The sequence below is a fragment of the Rhagoletis pomonella genome, unplaced genomic scaffold (genome assembly GCF_013731165.1).
Source record: "Rhagoletis pomonella isolate Grant_MI unplaced genomic scaffold, Rhpom_1.0 Rhpom_scaffold_00003, whole genome shotgun sequence".
NCBI lineage: Eukaryota > Metazoa > Arthropoda > Insecta > Diptera > Tephritidae > Rhagoletis > Rhagoletis pomonella.
This window is the reverse complement of record NW_023458557.1, coordinates 97,477,108-97,496,064: the sequence shown is the minus strand read 5'-3', so window position 1 is coordinate 97,496,064 and position 18,957 is coordinate 97,477,108. Positions and strand designations below refer to the sequence as shown.

General features: G+C 34.4%; 1 protein-coding gene across 1 annotated transcript; it reads left to right on the top strand.

Moving 5' to 3' along the window:
* The first annotated feature begins 3,235 nt into the window (after positions 1-3,235).
* LOC118735908 (importin subunit alpha) lies at positions 3,236-11,086 on the top strand. Its single transcript, XM_036465933.1, has 6 exons — positions 3,236-3,630; positions 3,943-4,052; positions 4,111-4,424; positions 4,495-5,065; positions 6,719-6,866; positions 9,962-11,086. Exons 2-6 carry the CDS (start codon positions 3,993-3,995, stop codon positions 10,429-10,431), a joined length of 1,563 nt encoding a protein of 520 aa, XP_036321826.1. The 5' UTR covers positions 3,236-3,630; positions 3,943-3,992; the 3' UTR covers positions 10,432-11,086.
* Positions 11,087-18,957: the final 7,871 nt, after the last annotated feature.

Below are 18,957 nucleotides of genomic sequence, written 5' to 3'. Positions count from 1 at the left end.
AGTTTTGTTAGGCGAATACTCTCTCTGCGTGCCAACGCCGCACATGAAATTGCATTGACTAAGTGCGAACATATCATTAAATCGTTAATAGTACCCGTTAGAGATGAGTTGGGGACTAATTGATCTCCAATTATACCCATAAGGGATGAGTCGAGACCAATTGATCTCCATTAGTACCCGGATGAGACTAGTTGCAACAATAGGGTACCCGATTGAGAGTAATCTCGGAATACTCTCTTTAGAGATTAGTCGCACAATTTTTTGCAGGGTACATGTCTACGTAAAGAAATATACGCTTGTATTTGTTAGCACCTACAAAGTATATTTAATAATGTTCAACGCCTAAAACCATACAATGATTTTTGCATAAATGTGTTACTTCGACGACCTTCAAATATGCCGACTCAATTGCTAACATAATATTATGTAAAGCATACTTTTGGGCGTATATCATGCGAATAATACACAGGACACCGCCACAAAAGTATAAGGGGGTGATAGCTTAATGAAATTAGGGTTCATTTTAAGTGTGATTTGCAAAGTAAAAAGGAATTACATACATATGTATGTATGCATGTAGGTTCACGGTTATTTTCAAGAGCACAGTGGGGGATGGACGCGTCTGTGCGCCTAGAAGGCGACAACCAAAGTGTGCCGCATAATGAAGTAATTTTCAAAGTATCACTTAATTTAGTGTGCTAACAGTTAAAGAGGTATTTTCATTTGAAACTGAAGTGCGGCAGCGGAACAACAAAGTACAGTGTGTAAAGGTAAAGAAAACGCTTGGATAAAGTAGTCCATTGCCAAAGGTGCGACTCGCCGTTAGGGTCAGACATGCATACACACATAAGTTCATGTTCATATATCCACATGCTAAGTATGCATATGTATGTATATATACATAGATATATGTATGTGTTTGTATGCACAATTCTCTCAAAGGTTCTTAAAAAATAACCAACGCCTTGCATTCAGTTTCCTCTCGTAGCAGCCCAAACAATTTTTAGGTGTGAACTGATGCATGAAATCAAATTGCAGTTTCATCATAGCTGACACTGTTGCTACTTTCAGCTTTACCAATCCTGTAATAATTGTCGACTGTTAGGTAAACACTCATCCACTCACCTTCTATAACGGAAACATTTTAGCTGTGGAACCTGAGAGCGCAAGCCTGGCGAAATCTGCAGAGTATCCATAAGCTGTAAAATGTGAAAATACCGGTCGAGAGAGAACAGGAGATGGGACGAGAGAAAAATAGATATTAATAACACAAGGATATCGCAGTGGCATGTACACAGCATCAGGTACTGTCTGGAATTGTTTTACAGTAGTGCGAATAAATTGTGGATTTTATGTTATGCTCTCTGTTGCCAGTTTGGCTGTTGTTGATAAGAGGAGTCCTTGACTATGTTGATAATAAATGGTTTTTAAGCTTCACACATCTTGGGGTCTACGGCACTCATATTGCGGAGGTCAAAAAGGAATGACCGACTCGTATGTACATTAGGGCGCCCATCGAAAGTTTGTATTTTTTTTTAATTTCAAGACCCTACCCCCTAATTTACTTCCTTTTTATGAGAAATATTATTTCCTATTTTTGTAGATTCGCGACTTGTCCTTTTAGGTCAGTGCAGTTTTGTAGATTTATCAGTTTTTGAATGACTAGTTTTCATTCAATTTTAAAGATCGAACATGTTGTGAGAGGAGGATTTATAGGCTTTCAAAATGATGTATTATAATCCATTGTCAGACTTCGATTGTCAAGATTTTGTATCGAAAATATTTTTCTAATTTTTTAAGCTTTCACCATCACTAATTTCCACAATTTCAAAATATGTAGTACTGTCTAAAAATAAATCTATTAATGTCAATGTTAATGAAAAAAATTAATGCATTAATTTTTGAAAATTAATGTAAATGAAAATTTCAATGCGTTAATCCCGAAGAAATAATGCCCGTTAGTTTGGTAAATTTAATTTTCAGTGGCATTATATTTTCCAAAATTAATGCATTGAAATTTTCATTTACATTAAATTTCAAAAATTAATGCACTAATTTTTTACATTAACATTATTGCTTTAAGTACCATTAATGCATTAAAAATTAATGCATTTTTCACAACTCTGCCAACGTAATAGCTGGTAAAAAATTTTACGCCTATGGCATGTGCCAGACCCCCTTTTACAAACTCATTTATATATAGATATGTCTGCGTACCAAATTTAAATTTCTTGGGACTTATGGTTCCGAAGTTATGGCTGATTCAAAATTTCACGCCTATGGGAGGTGCCACGCCCCCTTGTCGAATTCTAAACCTTGCCACCCTATTATAGGCCCAGGTGTCATGTCAATACCCTGTCCAAATTTCGAACGAACCATTTTCCTAAAATTTCTTAAAAAAACACTTTGTTGCTAAAGAGCGATTGTATATACATATCAATTTTGAATAAATAGTGGATAAGGATAGGATTAGGATAAGGATAAGAATAAGGATAAGGATAAAGATAAGGATAAGGATAAGGATAAGGATAAGGATAAGGATAAGGATAAGGACAATCCTATGGGTAAGGATAAGTATAAGGATAAGAATAAGGACAGAATAAGCATGCATATAAATATAATCTCATTCTAAGCTCGTTTGTTAGTAACCTCGTTTACTCACTCAAATCTCGGATTACTAGCTAGACAGCTTGTGGTGCTAGTTTTTCTCACAACTCTAGCAAAAGTTTAATATCTCTGTGACACTTGAATTACTTGAATTTCTTGTAAATTAACCTCTTTTCCTAGTTAGCGTCCGTTTTAGTTCAGTTGCACTTTTGTCATTTCTCTTCGCAAAAATTACCGATTAAACTAAGCTGGACACCGAAAATTTGTCGGTGTGATCTGAGATTATTTTATAACTACGGAGTAACGAGGAATTTTGTGTGGCTAATCTGCTTATTTTAATTACAGATCATAGAGTTAAGCTTGATACTGAGTATAATTTATTTGTATGTAAACGTGGCATAAGGCAATTTTTTTAAATTTATTTGTATTGCCAAATGTAACCCTGTTTTGATTTCAACCACAGCCAATATACATTTGTGTAGACTTTTTTCCTGTTGTGCTGAAGATTTGATTTCATTCCCTACATTTCCATTAGCAAGAGCGAGACAGCTATCTACCATCGGAAACTTTGCGCGTGCAACAAAAATATAAACGATCGCGACAAGGAACTCAGTTTCTGCGACACAGCTGTTTGCGCATTTCCACCCGTGGTAATCGCCTGTCGAGAAAAATTTTTGCGCGTTTTTTCTTTGCTTTATTGCAATAACAAAAGTGCATGTGCAATTGTCTCCACAACACTCTGCCGCTTCTGTGAGGGGAAACGAAAATTTTGAATTTTCAAACGGCATTTTTAGCGGAGAGCTGCCATTCTGAAGACGTGTGAAGTGAATTTTCCTTGTAAAATTTTTAAAAGGTTTTAAGGTGCAGTTTTTAGTGTTAAATATTGTTCAAAAGATAGCTGCACATCTTGTTTGAATCGTAGTGTATTATTTTATTTGCAAGAAGTAAATTTTGCCAAGAAGGTCTCGTCCGATCTTTGGATTAAAATTCGGTTAATTGATCGCAACTTGAGACAAATCTGAGGTAGGTGCTTAATTGTTGAACTCTACGCAATTATTCTTGAAATATGCCTTTGAATACGCTGAAAGATCCGAAATGTTTGTGGAAATGTGTACTGCTTTACCTGCTGCACCTGCACTGCGCTATTCTGATTTTTCTCTACCTGAATTGCCGTTTCCTCAAACAGACCGGGTGTTTTTTCAAGTAACAGGATCTAAAAATAATGATAAATATGAAAGTATTGTAGCATCTAGAAAATTCCATATTTATTTGAGAACTCACGAAAGAGTTGTAACTTTTTTATTTTTTCTTTTTTTTTTTAATCAAAATTTTCAGTTCGCTTTGTTATTCACTCATTGCTGCGTTAATTGAACGTCTTATTCAAAATGAGCAAACCCGATGCATCACGTCAAAATTCCTACAAATCTAACTCCATCAACACGCAGGTTTGTAAATACTGTGCAATTTCATTGTAAATCTTGAATCGAAAAATTTTCTCTACAGGAGTCACGCATGCGTCGCCATGAGGTCACCGTAGAGCTGCGTAAATCCAAGAAAGAGGATCAACTATTCAAGCGACGCAATATTAACGAAGAGGATATTGTATCACCTCTGAAGGAGTCCAATAGTCAATCGCCTGTGCAAATGACCATCGATGAAATGGTTTCCGCTATGAACAGCCAAGATGTTGAACGTCAATTCATAGGCATGCAATCGGCACGTAAAATGCTAAGCCGCGAACGCAACCCTCCTATTGATTTAATGATAGGGCATGGCATTGTACCCATTTGCATACGATTCCTGCAGAACTTTGAGAAGTAAGTCTGCTCTAAGGGCAAATGTCATCCAAATTTTACGGAATTTATTTTTCTCTTCCTACACTTCTAGTCCTTTGTTGCAATTCGAGGCTGCATGGGCGCTTACGAATATTGCTTCGGGCACTTCGGAACAGACACGTTGTGTCATCGAACAAAATGCAGTGCCACATTTTGTTTCACTGCTCAAATCAAAGTCGATTAATCTTGCCGAACAGGCAGTTTGGGCTTTGGGCAACATAGCAGGCGACGGCGCAGCAGCACGTGACATTGTCATACAGCATAATGTGGTCGATGGTATACTCAATTTGATAAATAGTGAAACGCCACTTTCCTTCTTGCGCAACATTGTTTGGTTGATGTCGAACTTGTGTCGTAACAAAAATCCTTCGCCACCATTTGATGAGATAAAACGCTTGTTGCCCGTGCTATCAGAGTTGCTCTGTGGCGGCGATGTACAAGTGCTAGCCGATGCTTGTTGGGCCCTATCCTATGTGACGGACGATGAAAACATAAAAATTCAAGCTGTAGTTGACACAGGTGCAGTGTCGCGTTTGGTCACACTACTTGGCACCGACGAGCCGTCAATAATTGTGCCGGCATTACGTAGCGTTGGTAACATCGTTACCGGTACGGATCATCAGGTAAGCTAATATGATATAACTTATTGCATTTTTAAAGCAATTGCTGAGTATGCTCTGAGCTTAGAACTAATGCAAGACTGTTTTGTATGCTTAATAATAGTTCCCGAGCTTATTAAATTTGTCCACATGCATGTTTGCATAGATTCATACAAAAATTTGTATGTATGTAGCCGTATACATATATACGTAAAAAATCCCGAGCGGCACCCATCAAAGACCTTATGCAATTCCAGATTAAAAACTAAAATGAAACTCGCAAGCCTCTGCAGAGATAAAGTACCACTTTCTGTGCACTAGTTAAGCTGCCTTTGGCTAAATTTTAGTTGCTTTTACTGCAGCTTCTGATGTAACGCGTACATTTTCGGCAACAAACTCATTTATGTGGTGGAATATCAGTCTACTGTCGATTCGTTGTCAACACTTGCCGATATACCCGCCACACCACCATTTGGCCCCACACGTCCTTTCATGCTTATTCGCTTAAGTTTTTGCAATGCTATGTGTAAATTTGCATATGAATCTAAAGCTCGATTACTTGACATAGATCCGCATTAAAATTGCGAGAAAGCTAGTGAGTATAAGAGATGGTGGTGTGAAGGTGGGTGGGTGGGACTTTCCTAGTACGAGCAAATGGAGGCACGTTACGGCCGCGTGATAGGAAGCAAAATATATTAAGGCATGGAGATGGGGTTGCTGTTTTCCGTTGAAACTTCCGGTGCTGCATAATCTGCACATTTCGCAAATGGAAAATGAATATTTACGAATTTTCACTTTGGATTCCGGGATTAACATGTTGATGAAGGTAGTTGATGGACAACTTCGTAGCTGTGCTGCAATGGTTGCTGTTCTGCAAGCGGAATTGTTTTAGAGTATAGGGCATATATTTGTACAGGAAAGTAGCACTTGCTGCCTTTGTTTTCATTTGTTTATTACATATAAAATTATAGTTAAAAAAAAACTCGCTATTAAAATTTCCATTCGTACTGTCATCAGGTATGTGACTTGAAAATGGAAATCGCTGCATCTTTTAGGCACATCAATATTACATAGTTACATCCCGAGCTAATAAAAGCGCGGTATTAATAGGCTGCGTTCCTGCATGTCGTTTTCATACTTTATTTTAAAATTAATCGATATTATTCGTTTAACTTTCTTCCGTCAGGCTGCATTATAGTGTCATTCATAATGAGAACTTGCTCAAAATTGCTTTCTTTACTGGGCAAAATATTTTCACCTCACCCCTTAAGCATATTTAGTATAGTACTTATTTCTAGCCAAATTCCAAACCGCGGCCTATTCTTTAAGCTTAAGTGCCTTTCAATTTGTGGAAATTATTTGGCACCTTGCTTATTTTACCCCCACGCTTCATACCTTCATGGTAGCTGTAGTTTTAATCCCCGAATCAGCAACATATTTATCTTAATTTTTTATTTATTTGCATACCTTTTTGGCATTTGCTAAATTTCATTTGCATATCTGCTACTTTCTTTATACTCAGAAAAAAGTGAAGAAAATATAAATTCATTTTCCGTTTCCTTTGTTTTTCTTTCTGTTCTGTTTCTTTTATTTTTATTTTTTGTTATTGCTGTTTGCCTGCCAATACCTGCTTTACATTTAATTTTAACCGCTCCATCACCAAACCCAACCATCCAGACGGACGCAGTTATTGCTGCGGACGGCTTGCCTCGATTGGGTGTTTTGCTGCAACATCCAAAGGCTAATATTGTGAAGGAGGCAGCCTGGACTGTTAGTAATATCACAGCCGGAAACCAAAAGCAAATTCAGGCCGTTATCGATGCTGGTAAGTTTGTTTTTATATTTTGTATTTTTTCTGTTCCTCTTTCTGTTGTTTCTACTGTATTTATGTTCTGTTTGTAAACTTTTGTGGAAAGTGAAGGACTTGAATGCAAATTTTCAGTTACTTGGATAGCTGGTTAGTTGAATAGATGAAGAATTGTGCATTGCATCAACCTTTTAAGTAGGAGTACCTAAATACATATTTAGAATGGATGAACGGTCGGTTGCATGTTTGAGTAGGCATTTGGTTGGTTTCTGGGTGGTCGGGAAGCGTATCAAAATGAAAAACAAACCTCCAGAGCAGAGTAGATAATAAATATTTGTATGAATGAAATTCGGCCACGGCAGCTTTAGTGAATGACAGGCGGACTGTAATAGCAGACATAATTTTAATTAATCTAATTTTTGTATAAACATGCATACAAATGTACTTGTGCGAACAAAAATGACGCTGCTTTGAATTAGAACATCTAAAATTTTAAAATTAGAACAAATTGCGTTCAGAATAATGAAAAAGTTTTATCTGCTAATATGTAGGTCATTAGTCCATTGCTTTTTTAAGTAGCACTTCCCGTTTTTTTTTCTAATTGCTATATTGAAATTACGTCTGCTTGAAATTAATGAAGATTAAACCAGGTTGCCACTGTATATGCAGTTAAACTCTTGTTAAATTTCAATGGTTTTTTGTGAAACGAAATTCACTTTTGTATAGAAAAATATTGTGCACAAAATAATAGGAGTACAATATTCTGACAATTTTTCTTTATGGTCTGATTATGCATACTTCGCATAACTTCGCGCAACTACGCATAAACTTTAAACTGTCATTTCGTTTGTACTTTGTATGTATTTTGTATGTATTCCATTGCCCATTAATTAGCAGAACTTTTAAAAACTTAGCGATCTGTTGAACTTAGATTTTGCTTCACATTTTCTCAAGTATGCATAAACAGACCTTTAGTTTGTTAAATGTTTATTAAGTATTTGTATAAGCTCTTTGTCTAACAATGACTATATTAATCCAAATTTCAAACCTTGTGCAAAAATTCTAAAAATTCAACAATTTTCACCAAACTAAAATTTTTTTATTCAGATTAAAAAAGCATTTATGCGGTTTTATGGCCCATGAAATTATAGTACATTAAAGTGTAAGTATGAAGTTGCTAAAAATCGCATTGGTTCTTGGCAATTTTTCGGTGACAGTACCAGGCATTTTCTTCCAACCAAAAAAATTTTCGAGCATACTGGTCGCAAAAAATTTGCCAAAAATCAACGCTATTTTGTAGCAACTGGAAACTGCACTTTATTTTAATGAATTGTATTGTAAAAAAAAAAAACGCTAAACAAAAATTTGAGACTTTGTTGAATTTTTATTTTTGCTCAAAGGTGAAATTATGATTTACATATTGTCCTTTAAATTACAAAACCGCGTACGTCATTCTGCAAATTCGCGAGACTAAGATTTTCTGCCAGAAATTGAATTTGATCCTTATCCATTCGTCCTGAAATTTACTAGACAGAAATGCGATTGCTTTATAAAAAAGAGAACCATTTTGAAATATGAGTGTTTTTACTCTAGAAAATCATTTATGCAAACTCACGTACGCGGTTTTGCATTTTGTTGATACGCGGTTTTGCATTTTGTTGTTACGCGGTTTTGTACTTTAAACGACGATATGTATATAGTTTTTGTTAGAAAATGAGCTATACTTTTATAAGAGATGATATCGCACTCCTATTATTTTGTGCACAACTGTATATGCATAGTTTAACTCTTTTTAGCCGTTCGGTTAATTCGGACCTTTAGGGCATATATCCTGTAATCTTATGCGATGAATTGCCCATGCACAAAAATCTCTGCGCTAAGCTTTTCGCTTGCCATCAAACTGACAGATCGCCTGCGATGGGTGCACGCTAATGGAGACAACAACTTGGAAACGAAATCGGATCACTCATTTTAATTTGTTTTTTTTTGTTCTCCAGACGCCACTATCAAATTTCTATGTAGAATTGCTCGGTGATTCCGAAAGTCAGGTTAATTTTTTTTTCTATAGATACGTTTTCAAGATATTTGCAATTTACCGTTATTCCGCTTTAAGTAAAAATTGGTTCCTTTTAATCACGTATATCTTACGAACCAGGTTAAAAAACTTAATGTAAGATACGGCAAATGAAAGCTAATGAAATTCACCATAAACCATATATGATAGTTTCTGGCAAATAAATTAGTCATTCCAGTTTTTTCTTTATTTTTTAAGGAATCAAACTTTAACAGAAGAAAAATTAAAATAATACCAGGTTCTGTGCCAAATTTTTGCATTTGTACTAATGCCTGTTCTGTTATAAAAAAAAAATCAAGCTACCGATCAAGAAAATCGATGGATAAATTAGTTCGTAAGATATACGTGATTAAAACTAACCAAGTTTTGCTTTAACCTGAATAACCGTAAATTAAAAATATCTCGAAAACATGTCCATAGAAAAAAAATTAACTCGATTTTCGGGATCACCGACCAATTCTACATAGGAATTGGATAGTGAGTGGTATCTATAGAACATTTCTGCTGTAAACCAGTGTAATCAGTAATTTCAAAATTGCAAAAAAAAAAAAAACAAAGTACATATTTGTTATGACTAACTTGCAAAATATAACTAGAGATCGCAAATCTAAATTACTTATTTACTATGATAATTTCAAAGTTATTTTAAATAGTTTAAGAGCGCAAATTTCGACTAGGTTTTAGAGGCATTTAGGTACATATTGTCCCTTTCGGAATTGGCGGTTTTGTAATTTGTTGGTATGAAAGAGTACATATACTTGAAATTGATAGTTCTGCTTGTTTTGATCTTTTCGCTTGCCTTTTATAAATCATCTATTCATTGTAATATTAATATTGTGCTCGTTTTTTTGCGTTTCCGTTTTTCATTCTAATCTATCATTTCAACACTTTTCACGTTGTAAAAATATTTTAAAAATGTAGCATACCATTTTCTGCTTCCTGTTTACTTTTATACCATTCCTTCTTTGAACTCGTTGATGACTTTCCACTTATATTGATTTTAACCACCAACATCGAAAATTCCCTCACAATCAAATAGGTATTTTCACTCAAATTCGCCATGTATTGGAAAAGGGCGACTTCAAGTCACAAAAAGAGGCCGCTTGGGCCGTTACAAATACCACTACGAGTGGCACACCTGAACAAATAATCGATTTGATTGAGAAATACCAAATATTGAAGCCATTCTGCGATTTGCTCGACGCAAAGGATCCGCGCACTGTTAAGGTTGTACTAACGGGACTTGCCAATTTGTTTATATTGGCCGAAAAATTGGGCGGCACAGAGAATCTCTGTTTGATGGTCGAGGAAATGGGCGGCTTGGATAAGCTGGAGAAATTACAGGAGCACGAAAACGAGGAGATATACAAAAAGGCTTTCGCTTTGGTGGATGCCTACTTCAGCAATGCCGATGATGCCGAGGCTGAGTTGGCGCCACAAGAGGTTAATGGTGCGCTCGAATTTAATGCGGCTCAATCGAAAACGCCCGAAGGCGGTTACACGTTTTAGTTATGTGTGTGGTGGGAATGCAGCTGCTAGCGTGCTGCTTAATCATCGAGAAATGTGTGCGCGTGTTTGTATGTTTAACTAATATTTTGGTTGCACACACTCGCCGAGTAGTGCAATGCTATTGTGCAACCGTCGTTTTTTTTTTTTGTTTTTCAACAGTTAATATTTACATGCAAACAATCGTTCACATTTTTCAATGATTTTTTACGTTCGCCCGTGGTGCCAATCATCGTCAACATAATATGTAATTTTAATATTTGAGCACTTATGCTTAAGATAGACACTAATTAAAATTACTTCCCACCTAAAAGCCGCTTGCATTCGCCAATTTGGTTTAAATTTTATGCGTTTATCACCAAACTATGCATGCAATTATTGTATTCACATGTTTTTTATTCCACATTTACTCAATTATACTCATAAGCTTATTTGATGTTTGTGCGAAAAAAATTATGTTAATTTTAATTCGGATTCGCTAATGCCCATTAAATTGTTTTTAATACCTCTTTAAGATTGCGCTGAAAATTCATACATTATTGTGGCCACTATTACATACATTAACTAAATGTTAAAATGATCGTATCAAACAAAATTGTAAAATGCTTTATTACTTACATACATACAAACAATAAATCATTCAGGTAATGAAAAGTTATAACGAAATGGTTGTGGTTATTTTTTTTTTTTGGTTCTCAAGATTCATCTAGTCATGGGATATATTCTGGCTGTGTTCTTATTCTTTATTATTCGTTAATACTACAAAAACAAACTAACGTCTAAAGCTACAAAAAGATAATGATAAAAATAACGGTGCTTGGCTTTTTGGATGTCCGTGCGTACAATTAATTACTGGATCAAGTTAGGATTCTCTTTGAAATGCTTTATTATTATTCATGCCCACTACGGTATTTGACGGATCCCATCCGCACGGATCTGATCCGATTCGCATTGTCATAACAAGCGATGTGAAGGATTAAATTCCTGTTAATGACATCAGTTAGATAGGATGTCATTCGCACGAATGACAGTGCCAATCGGATTAGGCCCGTCGGTTACCGTAGTAGGCATGATTATCATATTTCGCTCTAAGACAAATATACCGAAAATAAAATTTAAAGTTATGTTACCGAAAAGCAAAATACAGAATTCTGAACGAATCGGCTTTAATAACAGTGTAACAAAATTGGGAAAATTGCACAAACTTTCCATTTCCCGGCATCCTGTCATTATTTTATAAAACTGCGTTTTAAAATTTTCTTAATCCCTGAAATTCTCAGCTAATAAAAACACTTTCGCGGGACTAAGTTTAAATTTTGGTTAAGAGTGTTTGTAGTTTTTAAAAAAACAAAAAGCAGAGGTTTAGAAAGAAATAAATTATGAAGGTAAAAAAATGAGTATACCTACCAAACAAATTATAGTCTCCAAGTTGATATCCAACATATCATTCCCCAATCGCTTAAGTCTTAAAAACTGTAAAAAGAAAAAAGAAATCTTAGAGAAATGAGAAAAATAAAAACCCAACAAGAAATTTATTCACGATGTTTCAAATTTAAATCGAAAACCTCTTAGGTACATATCGAGCCCTATTTGCGATTATATCGTAATCGACAAATTATCGAAATTTTGTTTTGTTGGAAATAGGTTACTATAAGGGCCTGTGCCAATTAATAGAAAAGTACTCTGGATAGTAAATTTTTGACAGCTATGAGGTGAATAAAAATTGTTTATCCGGCAGGGCTAGTGAAAATTTGGCAGCAAGCAGTAGCTTTTTTTCTTTAGTTTTCTAGCCGATAATTATCAGGAAAAAGAGGAATGGGATCATTGATGGAAACGAAACGAACAGAAAATAGCAAGTAACTACCTGATCGGTGTATTTGACATTTGAAAATATTTGACGTAATTTTTCAATCGCGTTTTATATATAAAAACTATTCACAAATACATTTTACAATTTCATCAATATTTGATGATTCGCTAATTTTTATTAAAGAAATACCAAAAATTTTGAGAAATAAACAAATAAAGCAAACTTAACCTCGCTTGTTTGCGCTTCAACAGGTGTGTATTCATTTTGGCAGATGTTATAAGGTGCGTTCGTTTAAAATCTCCAACAGAAACCAACCAGCTGCCAAATTCCGGCGAAATGTCATCTGTTCGCTCACAAGAGAGAAATATCCAAAATAGTACGCGAACAGAAAATTTGCAGAAACTTGCAAGTTAGACGAACAGCTGATATAATTTTTGTTTACATACAAAAGTGTAAAATTTAAAACGTACGAAAAGTCATCGCAAAGTGTTATACTGACTCAGTTTATTGATTAAACAAATAACTACTTATTTCTTACAAGTTTAATTTGTCGCATTTTGTAATTTTTATCTTCCAAACCATCAAATTAAATTTTGTGATTTGCGTAAATGCCAACCAGCTGTTTTTGATCAGCTGTTTCCCTGTTGGCAAATTGCTGTTGGCAAAAATTTTTCCAACAGAAACTAACAGCTTCCCCTCAAAATGAAATGTCACTTTGCTCTCTCAATTTCCCCTACTTTGCAAGTTTTTTGCGTACGCGAACGCAAAAACCTGCAAGTTTTGGTTAAACATGAACAATTAACAGCTACGCGAACGAACCTATATTCAGCTAGTAAAAATTTTACATGCAGAAATTAGCAGGAGAGGCAAAAAAAGAAGAGTGTAAGAACGAAAGCCGCTAGTCTTTTGGGTTGAGAAACTGTTTCCAGCAAAAACTAGTGATAATTATCTGTAAAGAAACAAAGCTTATATCACGAAGAATACAGAACAACGCATGTATACACATAAATTAAAGAAAACCAAAGCGAGTGGATATTAGTGAAAAATTATTGTTTATTGCTAAAAGGTATAATAAGTACATGGATTTCAGTACCAGAAGAACTGAGATCAGCAAAGGCAAATATTTTCTCTATAATTGCTGCATTCTATTACTTGCTAACCCGATAGCCTTCTTCTGCATGAAAGCAACTGTCAAAAATTTCCAGCAGTAAAAAGTTACGAATTGGCACAGCAGAAATGTAAAATTTTCTCACCATAGTAAAAAGTTTTCCACCATAGAACTTTTCTACTGATTGGCACAGGCCCTAATATTAAAAAACACAACCGACTTCAATTCTCATATAAAAATTTTGGTGTACCGTTAATTTCTTCATGAGCCATTTATCGGATCTAAGTAAGGAGTATTATATTAGTAATAGTTCTGATCCAGTACTCCATGAACTTACAGGATTTTACACGAACTTGCAGGAAGTTGCAGGAAAAATGTTCCCGTACTCCAAAATCCTCCAAAATCCTGTAAATGAGAGCGACTTTTGGAGAGTTGTGTAGAGAATGAAGTTGCAAAATTTTACCCGAACTTTTTCTTCTGGTAAAATCATGAAAAGTGTCAAGCAATCACTGGTTGACGTTTTTGAAGGAAAAATGGATTTTTTGTTCCCGTACTTTTGGTTGTTGCTCACTTTGTACTCTCACCTCAGAGAGTAATTTTGCTGTTTGACAGTTTTACAGGGTTTTTCACGAAAAGTATTGGATCAGAGCTAATATTACCAAATTTTAAACTTTATCAGACATCTATAGGCCAAGGTCTTTAATTTGACCTCACATATTTCAAAAATAAGCAGGCAGGTTATACAATTTATTTCCGAGTGAACCTTCTACAAAGCTCAATTTGTGTTCAAAGCGAATCCAGTTTACAATTCACTCGGAAGTGAATTGCAGAACCTACCTTAAAGCCTTTTCAAACCCATTTTGATTGATATCCATCTTTTAAAAATTCATTTAACTTACTAAATAATTTGAATGCAGCGTATAAAATACGTGGAAACCCTTCTAAGTATACTTCAGCCTTTTCAACCCCATTACGATTGGCACCCATATTTTAATAATTCATTTGCCTTTTTAAATAATTTGAATTTTTGAACAGTCGGCAGCCCTCTTCAAACACCTAAAAAATATTTCTAGTCTTCAAACAGAAGATTTCTTAACACTCTTTCGTTAGGCGCAGCAAGGAAGTTTTTCTAAACGATGCACATTAGGTCAAATGATTAATTTGGCTGTGCGAAATTCCAATTTCGTAAACGCAGTTTTACATTATTTTTTGATGCCATTCTATAGGGAATACTCCAAAATAACAGAAACTTCACTTTATTTTTGTAAAATAAAAATCACCGTTAGACAGCAATCAAACAAAGTTACACTTACAAAACGTTATTGACACGTTGTTTGCGCAACCGGTTTATTTCTTAAGTTTAAAGTGCACTTTTTTTATAAAGTTCGAATAACTCAAGGAACATTTTTAATGGGAAACAAAAATATAAGTGAGAAGCTATGTCCTAATTTAAAAAAAAGTGACTTTTTATCATTTGTTTGCAAAGAAAACTGACTTATTTGCATAACCTCAAAAATTGTCTGATTTATTTTCATTTATGATTTAATGTAAACTTTTAAAATTTTGTTAACTTTCGGCAAACAAAATGGAAATGGAAATGGATAAACTGGTATGTAATGAGTTGATCTTAATTTACTTAAACCGCCGTTTTTAGCCGTTTTCAAGAAAAACTGTTTTTTCTGGGCTATCATGCTATTACAAAAGGCGAGATGTTCGTAGTTTGACTGCTTGGATGTTCAAAGATAGAAAGGCTTTCTTCGGTTGTCAACCATGTTGAAAAACAATTTGGTGCTGTTGATATTTGCGAAAGTTTCATGAAACTCTTAGGAGAAAAAACGCGCCTTTTTTTGCAATTATTTACCAAACAAAGACGAAAATTATGGAATTATTATCCCGTTTCTTACTGATGAAGTTGTTTTAGAAATCAAAGCCAACTGTGTCGGCCAGCAGCCGGATTCTAACTTTCGCTATCGCTAAAATGCGAAAGCTAACATTTTATCCTCATTTTTGGCTAGCTCAAAAATTGCGGTTCTGTCCTCCCTTTCGCTACAAATAACTTAGCCTAAATTTAAATATTTTACCCAGCCGCAAGTGGCGCTGTACAACAACAGCAGCTGTCAAAATTTGCTTGCATTTTAATGGTGGTAAATAGTCCATTTTAATGGTGGTAAATAGTCCATTTTAATGGTGATAAATAGTGAAAATGGAAGTATGATAGCAAAAAAAATACTAGCGTCAATTTGGATTACATTTCATCTCCTGTAGCATAGCTATGTTACAAAGACACTCGCGTCGATTCGCAAAGACTATTGATGAGCAGCCTTCGCAAAAAGGCAAATCCTTGAGAGAATCTACGGATTGCAATTTCGAAATTTGTAGCTCAAGGTGAATAGAGCTTTGAACAGGAAGTTACCAGCGATTTTTGGTAAATGTGTTACAATGCAGCGTTTCCATTCTGAATATAAATAATACCGGTTGATAATTTGGGAAAACTCTTAAGTGAAAATGTAGTGTTTTATGAAGACTAACTGCTTTAGGAATCTCTCCTCAAGGCATATCTGCGAGACATGTAGTAAATGTTTTTTTATTTTTATTAAGGGACTTCGATAATATATATTTTTTTAATCCCTAGATGAAACCATTTATGTACATATGACCATACTTGTTTTATTTATGTAGCTTAACCCCCTCCGGGTTGAGTATTTGGATAATGTTTTCGAGAACTACCTAAACACATATACTCATCATTTGAACATAAAAAAGTCTGTTTTACGAAAGCCAAGTCATTTTGTTTACTGGCTTTACACTTTTTTAACGGTTTCCATCCTTTTATATTAAAAGAATGCTATATTTTAGCTGCTATTAATTTCGCACAGAACAAGTAATCATTTGACCTAATGTGCGATGGAGAATTGGTTTTCGGTTTTAATTTTAATATGGTTGTATTTGCGGTATACTTTGATTTTACATATTTTACGAGTATGGCAGTTACATTGTAGAAACCATCATTTTTTTCTCTCTCCATTTTGTTGAGTTGTTTTTAGTATTGTTTAGTATGTTTTTGCGAATTAAGTACATCATGTAAACAAAACAATTTTCAAGTGCATATGCCTAAATTTTGAAGTGTAAACAAAGCCACTAAAATAAAAATAAAATGTATCTGCTTGCTATTATTACATCATATTTATGTAGGAATATTAGGGTGCCCAACCAGGGTACGAAAATAAACTGTACAAAACAATGCCCATTTGCTCATCGATCATCATATCATTTGTGGTGTAAATAGTCAGAAACAAATTGTAAGATTCACTGTCATTTTCCCCAACGAGAAACGTTTGCTTTTCGTTTGTGACAATTGTACCATAGGGTACGTTTTATATGTATGCAAACGTTTCCATTACGTGAAAAAGATTTTTTTTCTGTAAATGTACTACATACGTACATATATTTTTCTCTGTACGATTCATTTCGTTTGTTGTTTCGTCTGTAACTACTAAACTACTGAACTGTTAAAGTAATAAACGAAACGAAATAGTAACGTACAATATAGTTTATTTTCCTACACTGTGCCCAACTTTCTATATAAAAAATGCGAATTTTTTTCCTCCAAGCGAATCCTACAACTTGGTTATGGCTCTCAATTAAATAATTACACAACTTCGTTGCTAAACGGCAGTTTAATGGGTCGATTATGGTTAGAAAGGCAACCTCAGTACGGTTGTCGATGTAGGATGATTGACTTTTTTTTTGAAGTCTTGATTTTTCGAGTATCTACCAAGTAAACCGAGTTTTTACCATCGAATAAACTGGGGTTTCACCTATTTTATCTCTTTATATACCAGAATATCAAAGTTATAAATATTTTGTTTTTATTGAAAATAGAAGTAGAAAATTCGTATTAATTTTATTGTTGAAAACATGATGAAAAATTTTATCAACAGAAAATTACTTAAAAAATAAGATGAAACACGAGCAAAAATCTTTCACTTTTGTTTTTGTAGTAGCAACTAATAGAGGTGCCTTTTTGACCAGTTTTGGCTATATCTCTGAAATTATATTATATTTTATTTAGTATATTTCTTAAATTATATAATTTCAACTTTTTAATCAGATTTTCTATAATTTCTTTGTTGGCAGTTTTATAGCCCATTAACTTCTAGTATATTAAGGTGTAAGTTTTGAGTTGTTAAAAAGTGATTTTCTGACTGCTTTACCAATTTTATCCATACAAAAAAATTGTCGGAACATACTTTGTATGCAAGAAAATGCGTGCAAAAAATTGTCAAAAAACCAAAGCGGTATTTTTTTTCGAGTTTTAAAAACTTTTTTTTTTTTTTTGGTTAAAGTCTTCTTACCTCGTTTCATATTGATAATTTTAAAAGAGAGTTGTGTTAAAATAATATTAACAAGTTTTGTTACATTTTTGGCAGGGATATTTTACTGAGGAGCTTATATTAGCCTACAAAAAGTATTTCGATCAAAAAGTAACATAAAACTTATGGAAAACTTGCTACAACTATTTGCTGTAATGGGTAAATCGTAAACGGATATCTATGCGTTTATAGTAACCTCTGCAATGGATTAACTCTACAGTGCATGATCAGTGGTACGATAAGCTTAAACATTTTGTTAGAAATCAAAATTACACAAATCCTTTCTCGCTACATACATATGTAGTTGATCCACTCTAATGGTAATGCAAATCTTGTGCGCCCGAGAATACACAAAAGAAAACATTATTACCCAAACAAAATAAACCAAAAGATTCATACTAATTTGCCACAAAATTCAAGGTGCCACAAAGAATTCGCTTGGGCCAACTAACAACAGACGCGCCAGGTGGTTGAAACTGCGCAAAAACAAGTGCAATAAAAAAGTACTTATGTAGAATGAAATAAAAACTTTGTTCGCAATAGCCTCTTCAGTATACCCCAGTGCGTAGTGTGCTGTCTGTCAAAAACATTATCGTTACTTTTAAGGAGGACACAATGGCAATTGTGTGTGTGATATGTATTGTAACCAACACTAACAACAGCAACATGCGTATCAAGTGAATGGGTTAAACGCCGCATAGGTGCCCGAACGAAGCGATTAGGTAATAATGAACGTGTAATAACATTATAAAGGTAAACATATGTTTACAATAAAAATGAAAAGTAAATCAATGTCAATGAATGCAAAAGCAGCGCAAGCAAAGAAAACGTGAAAAGTAAGGAACAAGAAATATCCGCTTGTGGAGCAATAAAAGTTTAACGTTTAACAAAACTGAAAGTAGTAATAATCAAAATATAAGCGCCAAAGGGAGTCATTTTCGATAAGTGCTCTCTGGTATGCAAATATAAATCTCTGCGCATTTTGGATGCGCATGGCTCTCTAGTACAAAGAAATTTTGAATTCGTACCAGGATAGCATTTTTTTGTGGAAAAATACATACATTTCTTTAATTAAAATAGACCCTTTTCGACTCACTACACATTTTCTCACGATAAAGTAGAAAACTGATTCGAGTGTTTGACATCCATAGACGGGCAGATAAATTTTAAAAGCTACTTGAGAAAGCGGCCCTTAGAAGAGAAAACTTTACTTATCACATTAAGATTTTTTCGGATCT